Raw genomic sequence first — 14,160 nt, 5'->3', positions numbered from 1 at the left:
GAGTTTATATTAAAAAAATGGCAATAACATTTAATTATTTAGCATATTAAATGTCATACAAAACAATTTTGCCTCTGTTTTGAAAATGATAAAATACTACATTTTTCAGTGTTCCACTACAAAATATGTATTAATGTCCTTTTTTTTTTTAATTATTTAAGGAGAAGCCAATTACAGTCATTCCCTAAAGTTGCTAAAAAGTAAATACTCATAATTAGTTGAAACATTTTGACATGATTACTGCAATTGTGTAGTATTGTACAAATTATATAGGTAATTACTTTGTAAGAATTATTACAATGGCATAACTGTGGGAATGCTATTTCAGTGCTGTTAAATGTAATATTTTCATTGTTTTTCGAACTTTGACCATTCTGCATGTTTCACTATGTAGTTTATATATATTAGTATTTAAGCATTGGTGAAAAATTAAGGCAATCAAGTTCTGAAGTATAAATGTGAGAATTTCTTATGCATATTTTGGAAAAAATTCAACTTGAGCTTGCTTTTCATTGGCACAGTGTTCACTTGGCAAGGCGGTTACTGCAGCTAGAAAAGCAAAACTCATTGCTTGTAAAAGATCTGGAACATCAGAAGGAACAAGTAACACAGATTTCACAAGAGGTAAATTACTGCTACAAAAAAATCAAATCTGTAGAGACTATAAACATTGCAGAACAGCTGTTCATAAAATGAAATATTTTCTAAACAGTGTTTATTATCTATTTGATGTCAAAAAATTGCCTCATAATTAACCAGAACTCTATGTTAGATGTTTTCAAATAAGTTTATATTGTATTTTGAAACAAAGATGGAAAGTGGGATTACTTTACAGGCTAAACAAGAATGTAATCCAGACAGACAACGTTCTGATTTCTGAACAGAAGACCAGCTAGCCGAACTAGTTTGTTCTGTTTGATAGTTAATTGTTCAATGAATACCTCCTTACTTTTTACACAGCTCTTCTCTTAAATCACTTTTGAAGATACTTCTGTAAATTCTTTTCTACATTGTTCAGTTCTTGAGTTTTTTGAATATACATATCTAGGGAATGTTTAACGTAAGCTGCTTTTTAAAAAGCTAAAATTAGTCTTTTTTTTTTACTTTGCTACAATGAGTTTAATTTCATGATCTTTCAATATTCTGTATATAATACCTGAAATCACATATTACATTGACATGGAGAAAAAACACTAAACAAAACTCAGCTTGAAATCTCCCAGAATTAGGGTGAACTAATTTTTTGAAATATTTTAAGATTGTCTTCTAAGTTTTTCTCATAGGAACCAAAGAACTTCTAGATTTGCTATTAGATATTGCCACCATATGGAATTTCTAGGCTGACTCTTTCAGGAATGTGGTTAACAGTTTGATTTTTTTTAAGCCATGGTAATTCTAAATTAGGATAACTACACGCAAGTACTTCACAGTGCAAATACATGCATTTCCTACATATTTTAAAATTACATGAATTTGATATATTTTGTATGTGTAGATTTATGATTATATATATTATTTCAGTGAAAGATACATCAACAGTGAAGTTTTTATATTATTTTTTCTTTTAACCAATAATGCAATTTATTTGGATTCTTCTTAGGTAGTAATTTATATTTGACTAAAACATATCTTTCAAATCTTCTTGAATTGAAGACATCAAGAGATTTGTGAATCTAATGTTATCCTTTGTATTTTTCTCTATCAGTATTCTTTCACTATTGTTAATAAAATCTACGCTTTATTTCCCACTTCAATCTGTCTGGTTTCCACTTCAATACATTTCTTCTTACCCGCACTGGTTTTATATTTGCTTCTAGATCACTGATGAAAGGTTCAGTACCAGTGACCTTAGTTCAAATTCCTGCAAAATTCCACTAGAAGACCTTCACGTCGTTTTTGTTCTCCCATGAGATGTCATGTAGCCCTTTCTCGATCTTTTATCATATAGTTGTATATTTTAAATCAGAATGTCATCCAGTGCAAAGTTAAATGTCTTGCAGATAGCTAACGCACAGCTACTAAGCCTATTAACATCAAACTCATAAGGTTAAATAAGATCTTTGAAGACCTGTTTTCTATTAAACTCATGTCTGGCATTCAGGTCTGAATGCTTCATCAGATTTCTTTCTCCCCCCCCCCCCCTTTTTTTTTTTTATTTTTTTTTTAAATTTTGCATATGATTATAGGCCATTTTGTTTGATAACAATTACTTAAGCCATTCTGCTTGCCATCCTTCAATAAATGCAAAAAGAGTTTACGCTTGTTATTAATGGACTGGAAAATAGTTCATCATTCCAATGTTATACAAACTGATCATCTGACTTCTTTTCAAACAGAGGGCAAAAAAATTTATTGAAAACTTCTGTGGTTTTTTCAGCATTATATACATTTTTACCATATCTCTGCCATAATGGGTTCTACTGTTTCTAGGATTTATTGGCTCCCATTTTTTTCATTCTAAGAGTTCTATGCCTGCTAGTACCAACTTTCACCTTGAAGTTGTAGCTCCCATTGTAAATTTTCTGTATTTCATGTTTTATACTGATTGCTATCTATTTTCTTTCTTTATATAGTTAAAGTTCTTAAACTTCTGTTTGCTGTCTTTACTGCATCCCCTGAGCTAAGATAGATTGTTACTCCAAACTGTTGTCAGTCTTGAATTTTTTTTTTTAAGAGCAAAACAGAGATCCTGTAGACTACAGCATGCTCAGGTAGCCCATTATTATTCTTTTGATTGACAGTTTGTTCAGTCATCTAGATGAAATCTAGAACATGGATTAAAAGTTGATGCCAAAGTGAGTGGACTAACTTTTCTTTTGAACTTGGATTAAATACTGGTATTTCACTGCAGTATTTATGATACAATTATTTTTTAAGCTCTTTCAAAGAGGGAGGAAAAGAAAAAGATTGTATTAACTACAATGGATGCTCTTTCTAAGATTCTTTTTTTGGACTGTCCTCAACCAATTGCTGTTGAGCGTTATGGAAAGGAATCATATTGATCTTCTGGAAAGTCCAGCATTACCAACAAAAAAATACTGACTTCTCCATAATTTCATTCATTTGATGGAATTCTGATATAATGTGTCTCCTTGAAAGTTTGAACCCTATGGAAAAGCTCGGCTGCTGAAAAAAACTTGTCAGTCTTCAGTTAGTCCCATTATAGTTTGTCAGGCTTTATTTAACTGCAGGATCCTATCTATTTTCAGGTCGTGATACAGCATTAGAAAATAATTTTCTTTTAAAGTGCTCTTTCTGTTGCTTTGTATAGCAGTGACCTGCAGTGTTAAAGTAGGTATTGAGACTTACTTCGTACTACAGGCTTGTTGACCATGTCTAGGACAAACAGAATAAAGGAATTCTCATGACCTGATCCAAGAAAGATCCTCAGCTAGCGATAATCAGTTTATTGCCTATGCAACTCACTTCATGTTACTCTCACTTTAAGTGAGTGGAAGGCTATATATCAGCTCCTGCAAAGTAGTGCAATTACTACATTTAGTGTCCAATCTAAATTTTGGAATGAATTCACTTTGCAGAGGTTTTGAACAATAGTGACAGAAATGATGGATAGACAGTCTCTTGTGTCTGGAAGGCCAATGTGATCTTTGGGCGACTTAAAAAGCAAATACTGCATCAGTATACAGTAAAAGTGATATCCTAAATAAAGAAATTTACAAAGCTGATATATTTGGCTTGCTGCTGAATGACTTTTTTGAGCCTTCATCATGACATTGTATTTGTGCTTTTCATATGCCTCAGTTGAAACATTTTTACCAAAAGCAGGTTTACAACTCACTCAAAGACAGAGTATAGATCAAGCTGAACAATGATGAAATCCTTCAGCTTGGTAGAGAAGTCAATTTGGGGATAAATAATAAAAGTCCAATTGCAAGGTATTAGTTCTGTCGCTTAAAAGAATGACACAGCAATACTTAAGTAAATCTTGTACATTAAGGCAGAAGGAAATCAAAGTTGCTTACAAAAAATAATGCTTTTGCTCAATGATAATGCTTAATTTTTAATGTGTGTATATTAGTAAAATTGATCCATTAAATGCATTTAATGCTTAATTGATTACAGTTTAATGACAACCTCTTTTAAGTTTATAGAATCAAACAGGCAGCAAAGCACCACCATAGAGAGGGAAGGAATAGCCTTTTTTTGTAGCAGTAGTATGCTTTTTAGCTGGTAAAGTTAGCAAGTTAACAGACGACTTAGCAGCATCAAACCAATACCTCACTTGTCCTTTCCCACTGAAGTACTTTAATTCTGATCAGTGAGAACAATGAGGAACTTCACACAGTGGTGGATGACAGCATCCTTTGAAAGTTCTTAGGCTATCAAGAACAGGATTCCAAACAAGATCAGTTGGTAATTTTCTCCTGTAATGGCAGCCTCAAAGCTTTATACTGTAATTTTTAGACCATCCTAGAGATTAGTACTCCATGTCTTGGAATTGCCTGTTTGTCATGATGCTCTATTGTCTACCTGAAAGAGATCCTTTCTGATAGCTTGTGCTTTTAGAAAAATAATAGCTTTTTTAATTGCTTATCAATTTATTGAAGATAATTAGTTTCTTCAAGAAGATGATTGTCTGGGCTTTTTTTTACTTCACTACAATAAACTTTGAATTTCACTGTGGACTAAAACAGGTATTTCCTGAAGGAACTAAAGTGTTTAAATAATACTTAAAGATTTGCATTAATTTGAAGAAGTGCAATGTTATTGTCACCCTTTCAGTAAGGCGAGCAAAGCTTTCTCTGTATTGTTTTCTAATAAATGTAAAACATTACCTTATAAGTTCTTAGCACATTTGACAGACTGTAGAGGGCAGAAGTAAAACTACAACAAAAATATAATGGAATCAGAGAAAGAAGGAAACACAGTCTCATGTTTTGAAAATTATGAATAGGAGAAAAGTCTGATTTTAGGAAAGTCCGAAATATTATTTAAGTGAGCTAGTTCTATAGGAAGGGGTTTTTTTTCCCCTGCTCATTTGGAACAACACAAAACAGGACAGCTGGCTCCTGAGTCTGATTTGGCAAATGCAGGTTGTTTAATCTATTGAGAAATTTTATAAACTAATTGGAAAGCTTAACCATTTTCCATTGAATTCATTCCATTAGACCTGTTTGTGTCTAAACTTTAAAATATTTTAATTAATTTTTTAAAGAATCTAGCTGGTATTCTTGACTTATATGTACACCAGCTGCTGAAACTGCTAAATCTTGATGTGCGATCTTAATTCTGTACGTATTTTGGTGAATGATCTTGTTATAGTGCTGAAGATGCAAGCCATATCATACAAGCTTTTTAAACATAGTGATCCTATTTTTTTCAGGGAATAGGGCTAGAAAGGTTTATTTCCTATTTAGGGTATGACGTTTTGTACTACTCTTGTAAACATCCTGTAGGATTTCACTATTCATATACAGTAATTGATTAGAGGAAAGGGAACTTTTCTTCCATAATTACTGTGGGTTTATTTAGATTCAATTTCTGAGCTGAAAATTCCACTGTAGTAGAATACTGTTTTTAAAAAAGTCACTTGTGGTCAGTAAGGTGAACAAACAGAGGCCTTGTCTGTACTAATCTTTTTCATCAATAGAAGCTGTTACATTAAAACTCTTGAAAATGCAGATTAGGAAACTGTAGAGAGCAGTAGCATGATTGCAGTGAAAATACCGTATAATTAGAACAAAGAAGTGAGAGGATAATGTACTAGATAGTAATTTGAGGGTAGTTTGTTTCATTTTTTTTTGTTAAGTAACAGGTTTGGGTTTTATATTATTATGCAATTGGTAATAATCAATAATACAATAATTAGTAATAATCAGGTAATTATGCTTTATAAATTGTAAGATTTATAGTAGTAATACTTCTTTTTGTGGCAGCTTGACAGAGCAAATTCTTTGTTGAATCAAGTACAACAGCCATACAAATATCTCATTGAAACTGTGCAACAGAGAGATTCTCAAATAAGTCTACAGAAAGAACATATCGCACAACTTGAAAAGGATGTCAGGTAAGTAAAATGACTGTTTCTTTATTTTAAACTGAAAGTAAAATCACTTATGTGTTTATCATTAGAAAACAATTATGTTATTGGCCATGAAGTAGGAGATGTTGACACTCCATCATTGACTAAGTCCAGTCTTTATGCTGGAACTCTAGCATCTGTGATTTCTTTCATACTGTCAAAAGAGAGGCTTTAGGTTTGGAAAAGCAGCAATGACGGTCAGGTTTAAAGTGAGTTTGGAGTTGAGAAGAGCTCTCATGAAGTAGAGGAAAGTTCAGAAGAGTAAAAGGAGAGAATGGCACCCCAGAGGTACAAAAGTAAAAATAAAGAAATAAAGTCAGAGAAAAATTATAGACTAGTCCACCAGCAAAGAGTATTTTGGGTATAACTCGAGCAGACTTCCTCTAGCAGAGACTCTCTGATTTGGTGTTATATCCAGCTGTCAGAACTCTGGCCACTGAGCAACTTCCCACTATCATACAGCTTTATAAACTATGTTTAACATCTGGTCCACAAGTAAGCTGTTATAAAATAATCTGCCCCTTGATTTTCAAGGAAGTCGATAGCTGTGTCCCACTGCACTACAGAAGAATTAGCATTTTAACTATTAGGTGTTTATGTGGTATCTTGGTTTAGGAAACACGTACGGTAACAATTATGAAGCATTGATGTGATTGTATTATGAAGCAATTGCATGAAAAATACAGGTTTTTTACAACAAATCTGCTGAAGCAATGAAAATAGAAGAAGTAGGACTCACCATAACTAAATACTTTATCCTACATACTGGCTTACATATGTATCTATTCAGAGTGTTTTGATGGTTTGTGATAGTATTTGTTATGTCTTGAGGAATACCTAAAACTTCTTACTATCCAAGTAAATCTATACATAAATCAATACTTTTATAAATAAACTGAAATTTTCATTCGTACTTCCTAACAAGATGTCTTCCACTGGGCTTAACTTTGATTCAATAAGAATAGCTATTTTTTTTATACCGGAATCAAGTGTTTTTAATATTTTCCTAGACTTGATATATTATAAGAAAAACTTCAAAGGTAAATTATATTTTTCCAGGAGATGAAAAATCACAACATTCGCTATATGCAGGATCTTACTTTCCAATTATGAAAAAAATCATCAAAGTATTGGTCACTAGCAAATTAAATTTTTAGATTACAATAACATGAAAACACCTTTCACTATTCACATGCTAGTCCAAAAGTTTCTCAAAAGCTAGGAAGAAAGGGAGTAAATAGGTGAGGTAATTTCTGAAAGTGTTTGCTTCATGCCTTTAAAATATATAACAACTTAAATGCATTATTAACATTGATTCTCTTGAGGGTTTATGGCTCATTACAAATAATCTGTATGCCCAGATATTCTTCCTAAATTTAGCCTACAACTTAATGCACCTAATTTAGGAACTTAGTCAGGTCAGCTTTCCTTAGTAGTTCATGGCGGAAGTGGCATCTTCAAAAAGCAATTCAGATTTTGGATGGAGTGAGTCATTTGCTAGAGATGCCTGTTACTTTCCTTTAACTATAAAGGGAAATTTTGGCATCTTAAAGTGCCTGAGGTTAAGGAAGAAAATGGATCTGCACCACAGTGCGAGCATTCACGGTAAATATACCAGCAGTACTCTACTGTGGTGAACTGGGGTGTGCTCACCACTACTCCATGTTTCTGTAGTGAAAGTGTGGTCTGACAAAAAAAATTTTTATCCTTAATGGTTTTATAGCAAAAAAGTAACATTTACTTTGCACATCAAATGTTTTTGTAAGAAGTTTTTTCCTGTAGTTTCCTATATTCCTTGTAAACTAAAAATAACTATTATTCCCTTATCACAAGTTTGCCTCAACTTTGCTGTAGTTTCATAGGCCAGTGAAATTCTTGGAAACAGCCTAATGTCTTAGGGCTTTTGGTACATATCAGAAGTCTCTAATTTTGCTATTCCTAACTCCACATTTTAAAAAAACTCCTAAATTGTTAGTTGATATTCCATGGAGCACAGGAGAAATCATAATCTGGTATCAAATTGATAGTGTTGGTCCTTTGCTTTCCCATAAGTGAGAGGAGGTTAGAGGAAGGGATTTCTTACTAGAGGACCATTACATTCCAGCCATCTTTTGTTATGAGGGTAGCCTTTTCGAATCTGCTGATGGCAGTTTTAAATTAAAATATCCCTTAGGTGATTTCAGATTACTTTGGGGACCAGTCTAGCTCCCAGCTATTCCAGAACTGAATCAGAATGGGATTTAAGTAAATTAATGATAATCCCTACCAAATATATGCCAAGTGAAGCTCTGCTGGATCAAAAGATTTAGACCACTATTCCTATCCGTCTTAGTTTATTAAACAGCATTTTGTTGGTTGGTTTGTGGAATATTTTTGAGAGGATCAGTTCAGATAATTAATGTTCCTCAAGGAGGGCCCTAAATTCTGCAGATAATGTTGGTGCTCTTAGAAAAGTAATAGTGAATTCATGGTATATGAAGCCTGGTTTCTCTGTATCTCAGAGATAAGGGGAAAAGTTAATATTTGTAAAGCCATTTCAAAATGAAATTTTTTTTTTCAAATGTTACCTATAGTTAATACTGCAGTTCTGCAGTAGCCTCTTGGAGGTTTAATTTATGCTAAAGTTACACAAAGTACATTATTCTTTTTTAAAATTGTACATACAGTACATGCATTAGTTTTATTTCTAAAAAGCAATATCACAAGTACCAGCTAACAGAAAAATAATGTTCAAATTCTTGTTTTCAGGCAGACCTTTAAAAATACTAGTGTTTTTTTAATATAATTTTTTTAAAATTTCATATTTGAGTACCAGATCATAGAAAAATTAACATAGTGTTGATATCCCTGCACCCTGACAATCAAGACTGAGTACTTAGTTTTATCCTCATAGCTGCCGTGTGCTTGATTGTGCTTTTCTTTCCTTTGTATTTAGTGTGCAGAATCTATGGTGGAGGAGTGTTCTTTTCGTGTTGCATTTTTATCTCCTCTGCTCAAGAGAGTTGGTTCTGCATTATGTAAATCATGGATTCCCTAAGTAGAGCGGTCACATCTGTGTATCAGTGCCAGTGTTCTCTACCACCTCTCACTTAACTTGAGTGTGGACGGATCAGTGCGGACTAATTTGCAAGTGAATTTACTTTTTCAGACTTAATCCATAATTGGCTTCTGTGCACAGTGATGACGGCCAATAATCTTTTTAGAACGTACTCCTAGTGTGGTTAGGTTCCAGCAGACTTCCCAGGATAATGAATCAGTACTTTCTTGCAACCTTACAAATGTTTTGCAGCAACCTGCAGTGCTTTGTATTTCCTTGTCTATTGAGAAGGCTGTTGGTTGATACTGGATGTGGTTTTGATTCTCTGATGAAATCGACAGTCTTGATGAAATCAGCACAAGAGGAGGGCAACTATGAGGAAGGCTATCTATGACAGCAGTCTCCTTAGTTTGGGCTGTGGGTGTTCTTGTGACATATTTTTATGGATTTTTCACAAAATGGCCTAAAGTGACTCATAATGTGGTCCCTTGACAGGCAGCAGATGTTTTCAGGATTCTCCATACTGCATCATTCTATGAAAGTGTCATTTCTGACAGCAGTTATTTCCACAAGAGGAGTGGGACAGATTCAGGTAGATCATTTTGATACAGTACTCTTGAGAAGTCCTGCAGATCCATCTAAGTTTCCTTCCAATGTGGTCTTCAAAGTTCACTTTAACCAGAGCAGCTTACATGCCTTCATCTTTAAGCATCATACCTCTAGACCTAAGGGTGTCTTTCAGACCCTCCATATCAAAATGTCTTCCTCACTTGAAAGCACTATTCAAATAGTACTCAAGGTTGCTTGTGTCAGTAGCTGTCAAACTGAATCATAGAATGGTTTGGGTTGGAAGGGACCTTTAAAGATCCACTAGTTCCAACCCCCCTGCCATGGGTAAGGACATCTTCCACTAGATTAGGTTGCTCAAAGCCTCATCCAACCTCTTCTTAAAAGGAGAGGAAAAGTCAAAATAGGTGCCAGACTAAATCAAGGCCTTAAAGTATATTCCACCAGAGCTGGAGATACTTCAGTGGCTTGCTGAGAAGTGTGTCTGTTCTGGACATCTTTCACACAGCTCTGTGGATCTTTAGCCATACTAAGAACTGGGAGAGCTTTTGTAGTTGGGGTAAATGCTTAGCTGACCAGCTGTCATTGCTGTTAGTTATTTGCATGAACAACTTGGGGACCCATCTCCAGGTTATTACAGGTGTGTGACATTACTGCTTAGATTCAAGTGTGAAGGCACAAGTGTATTACCACTCAAAGATAAAAGGAGAGGTTGTTCAGGGGTAATCAAAGCTCTGTCAGATGTGGCCCACACGTATGTTCACTACCACTCTCCTTCCCATCCCCTTAGAATTCTCCCAGGCAGGCCAGGGGCTGTGCCGGCACTTGGCCGTGGAGAGAACTGAGATGGCCCTGGGAGCAGAACACTTCGTGTGCTTGTGGAATGAGCGATGCACCTGCAGATACGCTTCGGATACAAAACCTCTGGTCTTGAGTGACAGGGCATCTGCAGGGTGAATTTATAGGTGGTCCACATATCTCAAAATATTCTGTTAAGTAACCTCTCATTTATGTTAGTCCACATAGCACTCTCGTTAGTAAAAGTAAATAGCGATGGTTAATAAGAGCAGTGGTATGTATGAGGATGACTCCTTCCTACTATGGAAATCTCTCTAGCATACAGTTCTTTAACCAGAAATTAAAACATCACATTTAGCACTCCTTTTGAAAAGAAATGCCTTGTAACTATGTCATGCTGTGGGAAAACAAATCTCTGAATTTTATTCTTATGTGTGTAGTGAAGTAATTGTAGTTTTAGTACATAATTTTCTGCTAAAAACATCTAGTTTTATAAATAACTGGAGGCATTAAACAGGACTTCATTCATAAAGAGAGGGTATTTGTTTTAAATGCAGTTACTCAAATTTCTCAGCACCAGTGACTTGTTTTAAAAGTGGTTCGCTTACCCAAAAGCACTCCTCAAAAGCCTAACTGTGTGGCAAATCTAGAAGCAGTACAAGGATTTTGCTCACTAAGAAGTTATGTACTGAAATGTTCCTTACCTAAACATTTTGGGTTTTCTAATTGCCATCCAAACATTATAAAGCTCAGCATGCAGTGTTAGCTGAGTTTTTTCCCATCACAGAATGGGCAATGAGCTTTTTATGAGAATGTTACCATTCTGTGAAATATGCATCATCTATTCCAAAACTACTACAGTTTACCCGAGAAATGCTCCAAACAAGATTTGTAGAAATACATATTTCATTTTTTTCTACAAATGAATGTTTTCTGACCTGTATTACAACTTCTAAAAAGTTGTTTGGGTTTTCTTTTTTTTTTACAATTTGAAAAAGTAATTTCTTTTCAGTTTGGACACTCTCCTAAATGCCTTTAAAAACCTGATCTGTGGTTATTTAGCTGCACAATGAGAGATCACAATTTCTTCATGTATTCTCTCTTCTAAAGAATTTTTATTTGCAGAATTTTTTATACCTTTCTCTAACTACATGACTTAAAAGAAAATTTGACTTAGACTTTAAAAATTAGCTGTCTGCTCTGAGCTATTCATCTGTAATTTGCAGAGAAGGGATAGATGCAGTATATAATTATATTATATATTCAGTTTTATGTACAAACCCTTCACATATACTATTTCTGTGTTTGATTTTTTTGATGGTAATTTTGATGGTATATGAACACAACAGTTTTCAACTTCATCATGCTGTAATGTGAAATTAACAGAAAGGCAGAATCCTTATTTCTTACAGCATTTGGGGTACACAGTTCACTGAAGAAGAAACCTACTGTTTTTTCAAACTGAATAGAAGTAATAATAAAAACTAGTAACAAATAAAACCATGTTTATTTAGTGTGTCCACCATAAGCATATTATCCAGAACATCTAATAATAGAAGCTTCTGAACAGGATAGTAGCTAGTATATTTACACCAGAGTTTTAAAAGATGGCTTAATTGCCCAAATTCAAAAGGCTGTAGAAGTCTGAGACTGGGAAATGTTAGTCTCCATTCTCCAGAAAAATCAAGTCACCTGAAAATGTCCTTCTTGTGATATCCAAGCTACCTTTGCTTTAGATCCTGAGTAAAGTGAAACAAAACAAGCCAGTGGTTGCTGTGAGCAATGTGTATATATATGACAAGTGTATTCCATGGTAAGTCCTGCATTCCTGGCACCTGGATTCATACCTGGCTAGGTTTTGAAAGCATGATGGAATGAAACTGAATCTCCACCCAGACATTTTGGTTTCTTCTGGAAACCCAGGCACACAGAAAAAGGCAGGAGCTGCATTACTTTTCGGTTAATTCTCCAACCTGGACTTTTGGGGCCACAGTTATATGATGTATCACAAAGGGCACCTTCTCCACACTCGGGATGGAGCAATCGGTGACCAGGACTGTGGAGCACAGCATGATCTACACTTGCCCTGCAGTGTGAAAACAGCCATTTGTGCTGTTAAGTAACTCCAGGGATACTGGATCATTTCAACACAGTCCATTTCTCCCAAGCGTTCACATGTTTTCACCCCAGGACAAGTCACTGGAATACTTCTTTTAATGTTTACTACTGTAGTACTTTAATACATCTCTATATCATGAAAACTTAAAAGTATGCTTAGTTAAAGATGGTCAGGAAGATCCTGTCTCTTCAGATGAAAGTTATAAACCTTGAGCTCAGGTGTGAGAAGCTGGTTTGTCTAGACTCATAGATTGTGGTTTCAGAATCATAGTAAGACAGTTAAGGCACTCCCTCACCAAGTGAAGCAGTCTCATCCTTACCTTCAGCTGTGGGTTTCCACTGTACATGGAAAATTAAGTTGTTTTGGTGATCCACATGAAAAATAGCCTTTAAAAAGACTCCAGCTTCCATCCGGTTCAGTGAAGTGACCTACTTACGTGGTCACAAATTTTCTAGTACCAACACAAAGAGCAGGTTACCAGTAGCTGGTTAGGGAAGGATGATCTTTCAGCAACAGTTTTCACTTAGGTCAGCTGAAACAAACTGTAAAGCTGCTCTCTGTTTTGTTACACTGCTAATTAAAACTGGATTAGGTTAAACTACTGTTTGATGGAAGTGTAGGGTAGTTTAAAGCTAGAACCTCCTCGACTGCTGATATCCAACATGCCTGTTCGGAACGTTTTCATAACAGGGACTGAAATGGTCAGTCATCTTCCCAAAATTGAACTTGTGAAGGTATTTCTGCTTTACTTGGTCATTATAGGTGTGAAATTATCGTTGTGTCTAGTAACTGCTTTCTCGCTTTGTAAAATGTATATATGCCTCTTTTTCAGAATTCTTTCAGAAATATATGAATTATTTCCTTGTATTTGCAATGATGAAAAAGCATAACTATTGCAAAACTACTAAATCTGAAGTCTGCATGTGCTTTGGTAATTCTGTATTCATATGTATGACAGAAAACACATCAAGTGCTACTGAATGATGTGGTAGTCTAATTCCTGTATTTGACCATAAACAAAGAAAATTAGAACTGCTCCACATGGATCAGTCGTGTCATATTATTTCAGAAGGTATAACTAGAATAGGTTCTGTTCTGTAGATGAAATTGAACCTTGAACATGAATTTCTGGTTTAGTCATGAACACTGATGTTTATGCTTATTCAGTACACTATTTAAGGCATAAAGGAACTTTTATTATTGCCTCTCTAATACGTTTGTGAGTCATTCTCTAAAAGGATTGGTTTATACTGTTAGAAAGTACAGAAATCCAAGAAAAAAATGACGTAAGTTACAACACATGAACCCAGGAAAAAAAAATAGTACAGCAATTTCATCATGATTAAAAATGTCACAGAAAGCAAAATTCTTGAAAATATTAAAATATCTTTGTAGTTTTTCATAAACGTTACTACTTTCCTTTTAAATAACTCAGACTAAAACAAACTAAGCAATTTGGCCAAAGCATACAATTTTTCTGAGAATTAATGAATGCCTAGAAGGAACTGACAGTCATAATTTACAGTACAGAGCTTGCAAGGAACTGCCAGAAAATCTCTGGGGCAAAGGATGATGTTGCTTATTTGAAACAAGCGG

At 34.6% G+C, this 14,160-nt stretch overlaps 1 protein-coding gene across 1 annotated transcript in view; it reads left to right on the top strand.

The window, feature by feature from the left end:
• Nucleotides 1-14,160, top strand: part of PIBF1 (progesterone immunomodulatory binding factor 1) — a 132,112-nt gene that overhangs the window by 85,048 nt on the left and 32,904 nt on the right. Inside the window, exons 14-15 of the mRNA XM_075046083.1 lie at nt 522-624; nt 5,898-6,028. Of these exons, the coding sequence (XP_074902184.1) occupies nt 522-624; nt 5,898-6,028 (234 nt within the window). The remainder of the gene's footprint in view (nt 1-521; nt 625-5,897; nt 6,029-14,160) is intronic.

This window comes from Buteo buteo, chromosome 14 (assembly GCF_964188355.1).
Source record: "Buteo buteo chromosome 14, bButBut1.hap1.1, whole genome shotgun sequence".
NCBI lineage: Eukaryota > Metazoa > Chordata > Aves > Accipitriformes > Accipitridae > Buteo > Buteo buteo.
Note: the sequence above shows the minus strand (reverse complement) of the source record. Positions and strands in the feature narration are given on the sequence as shown.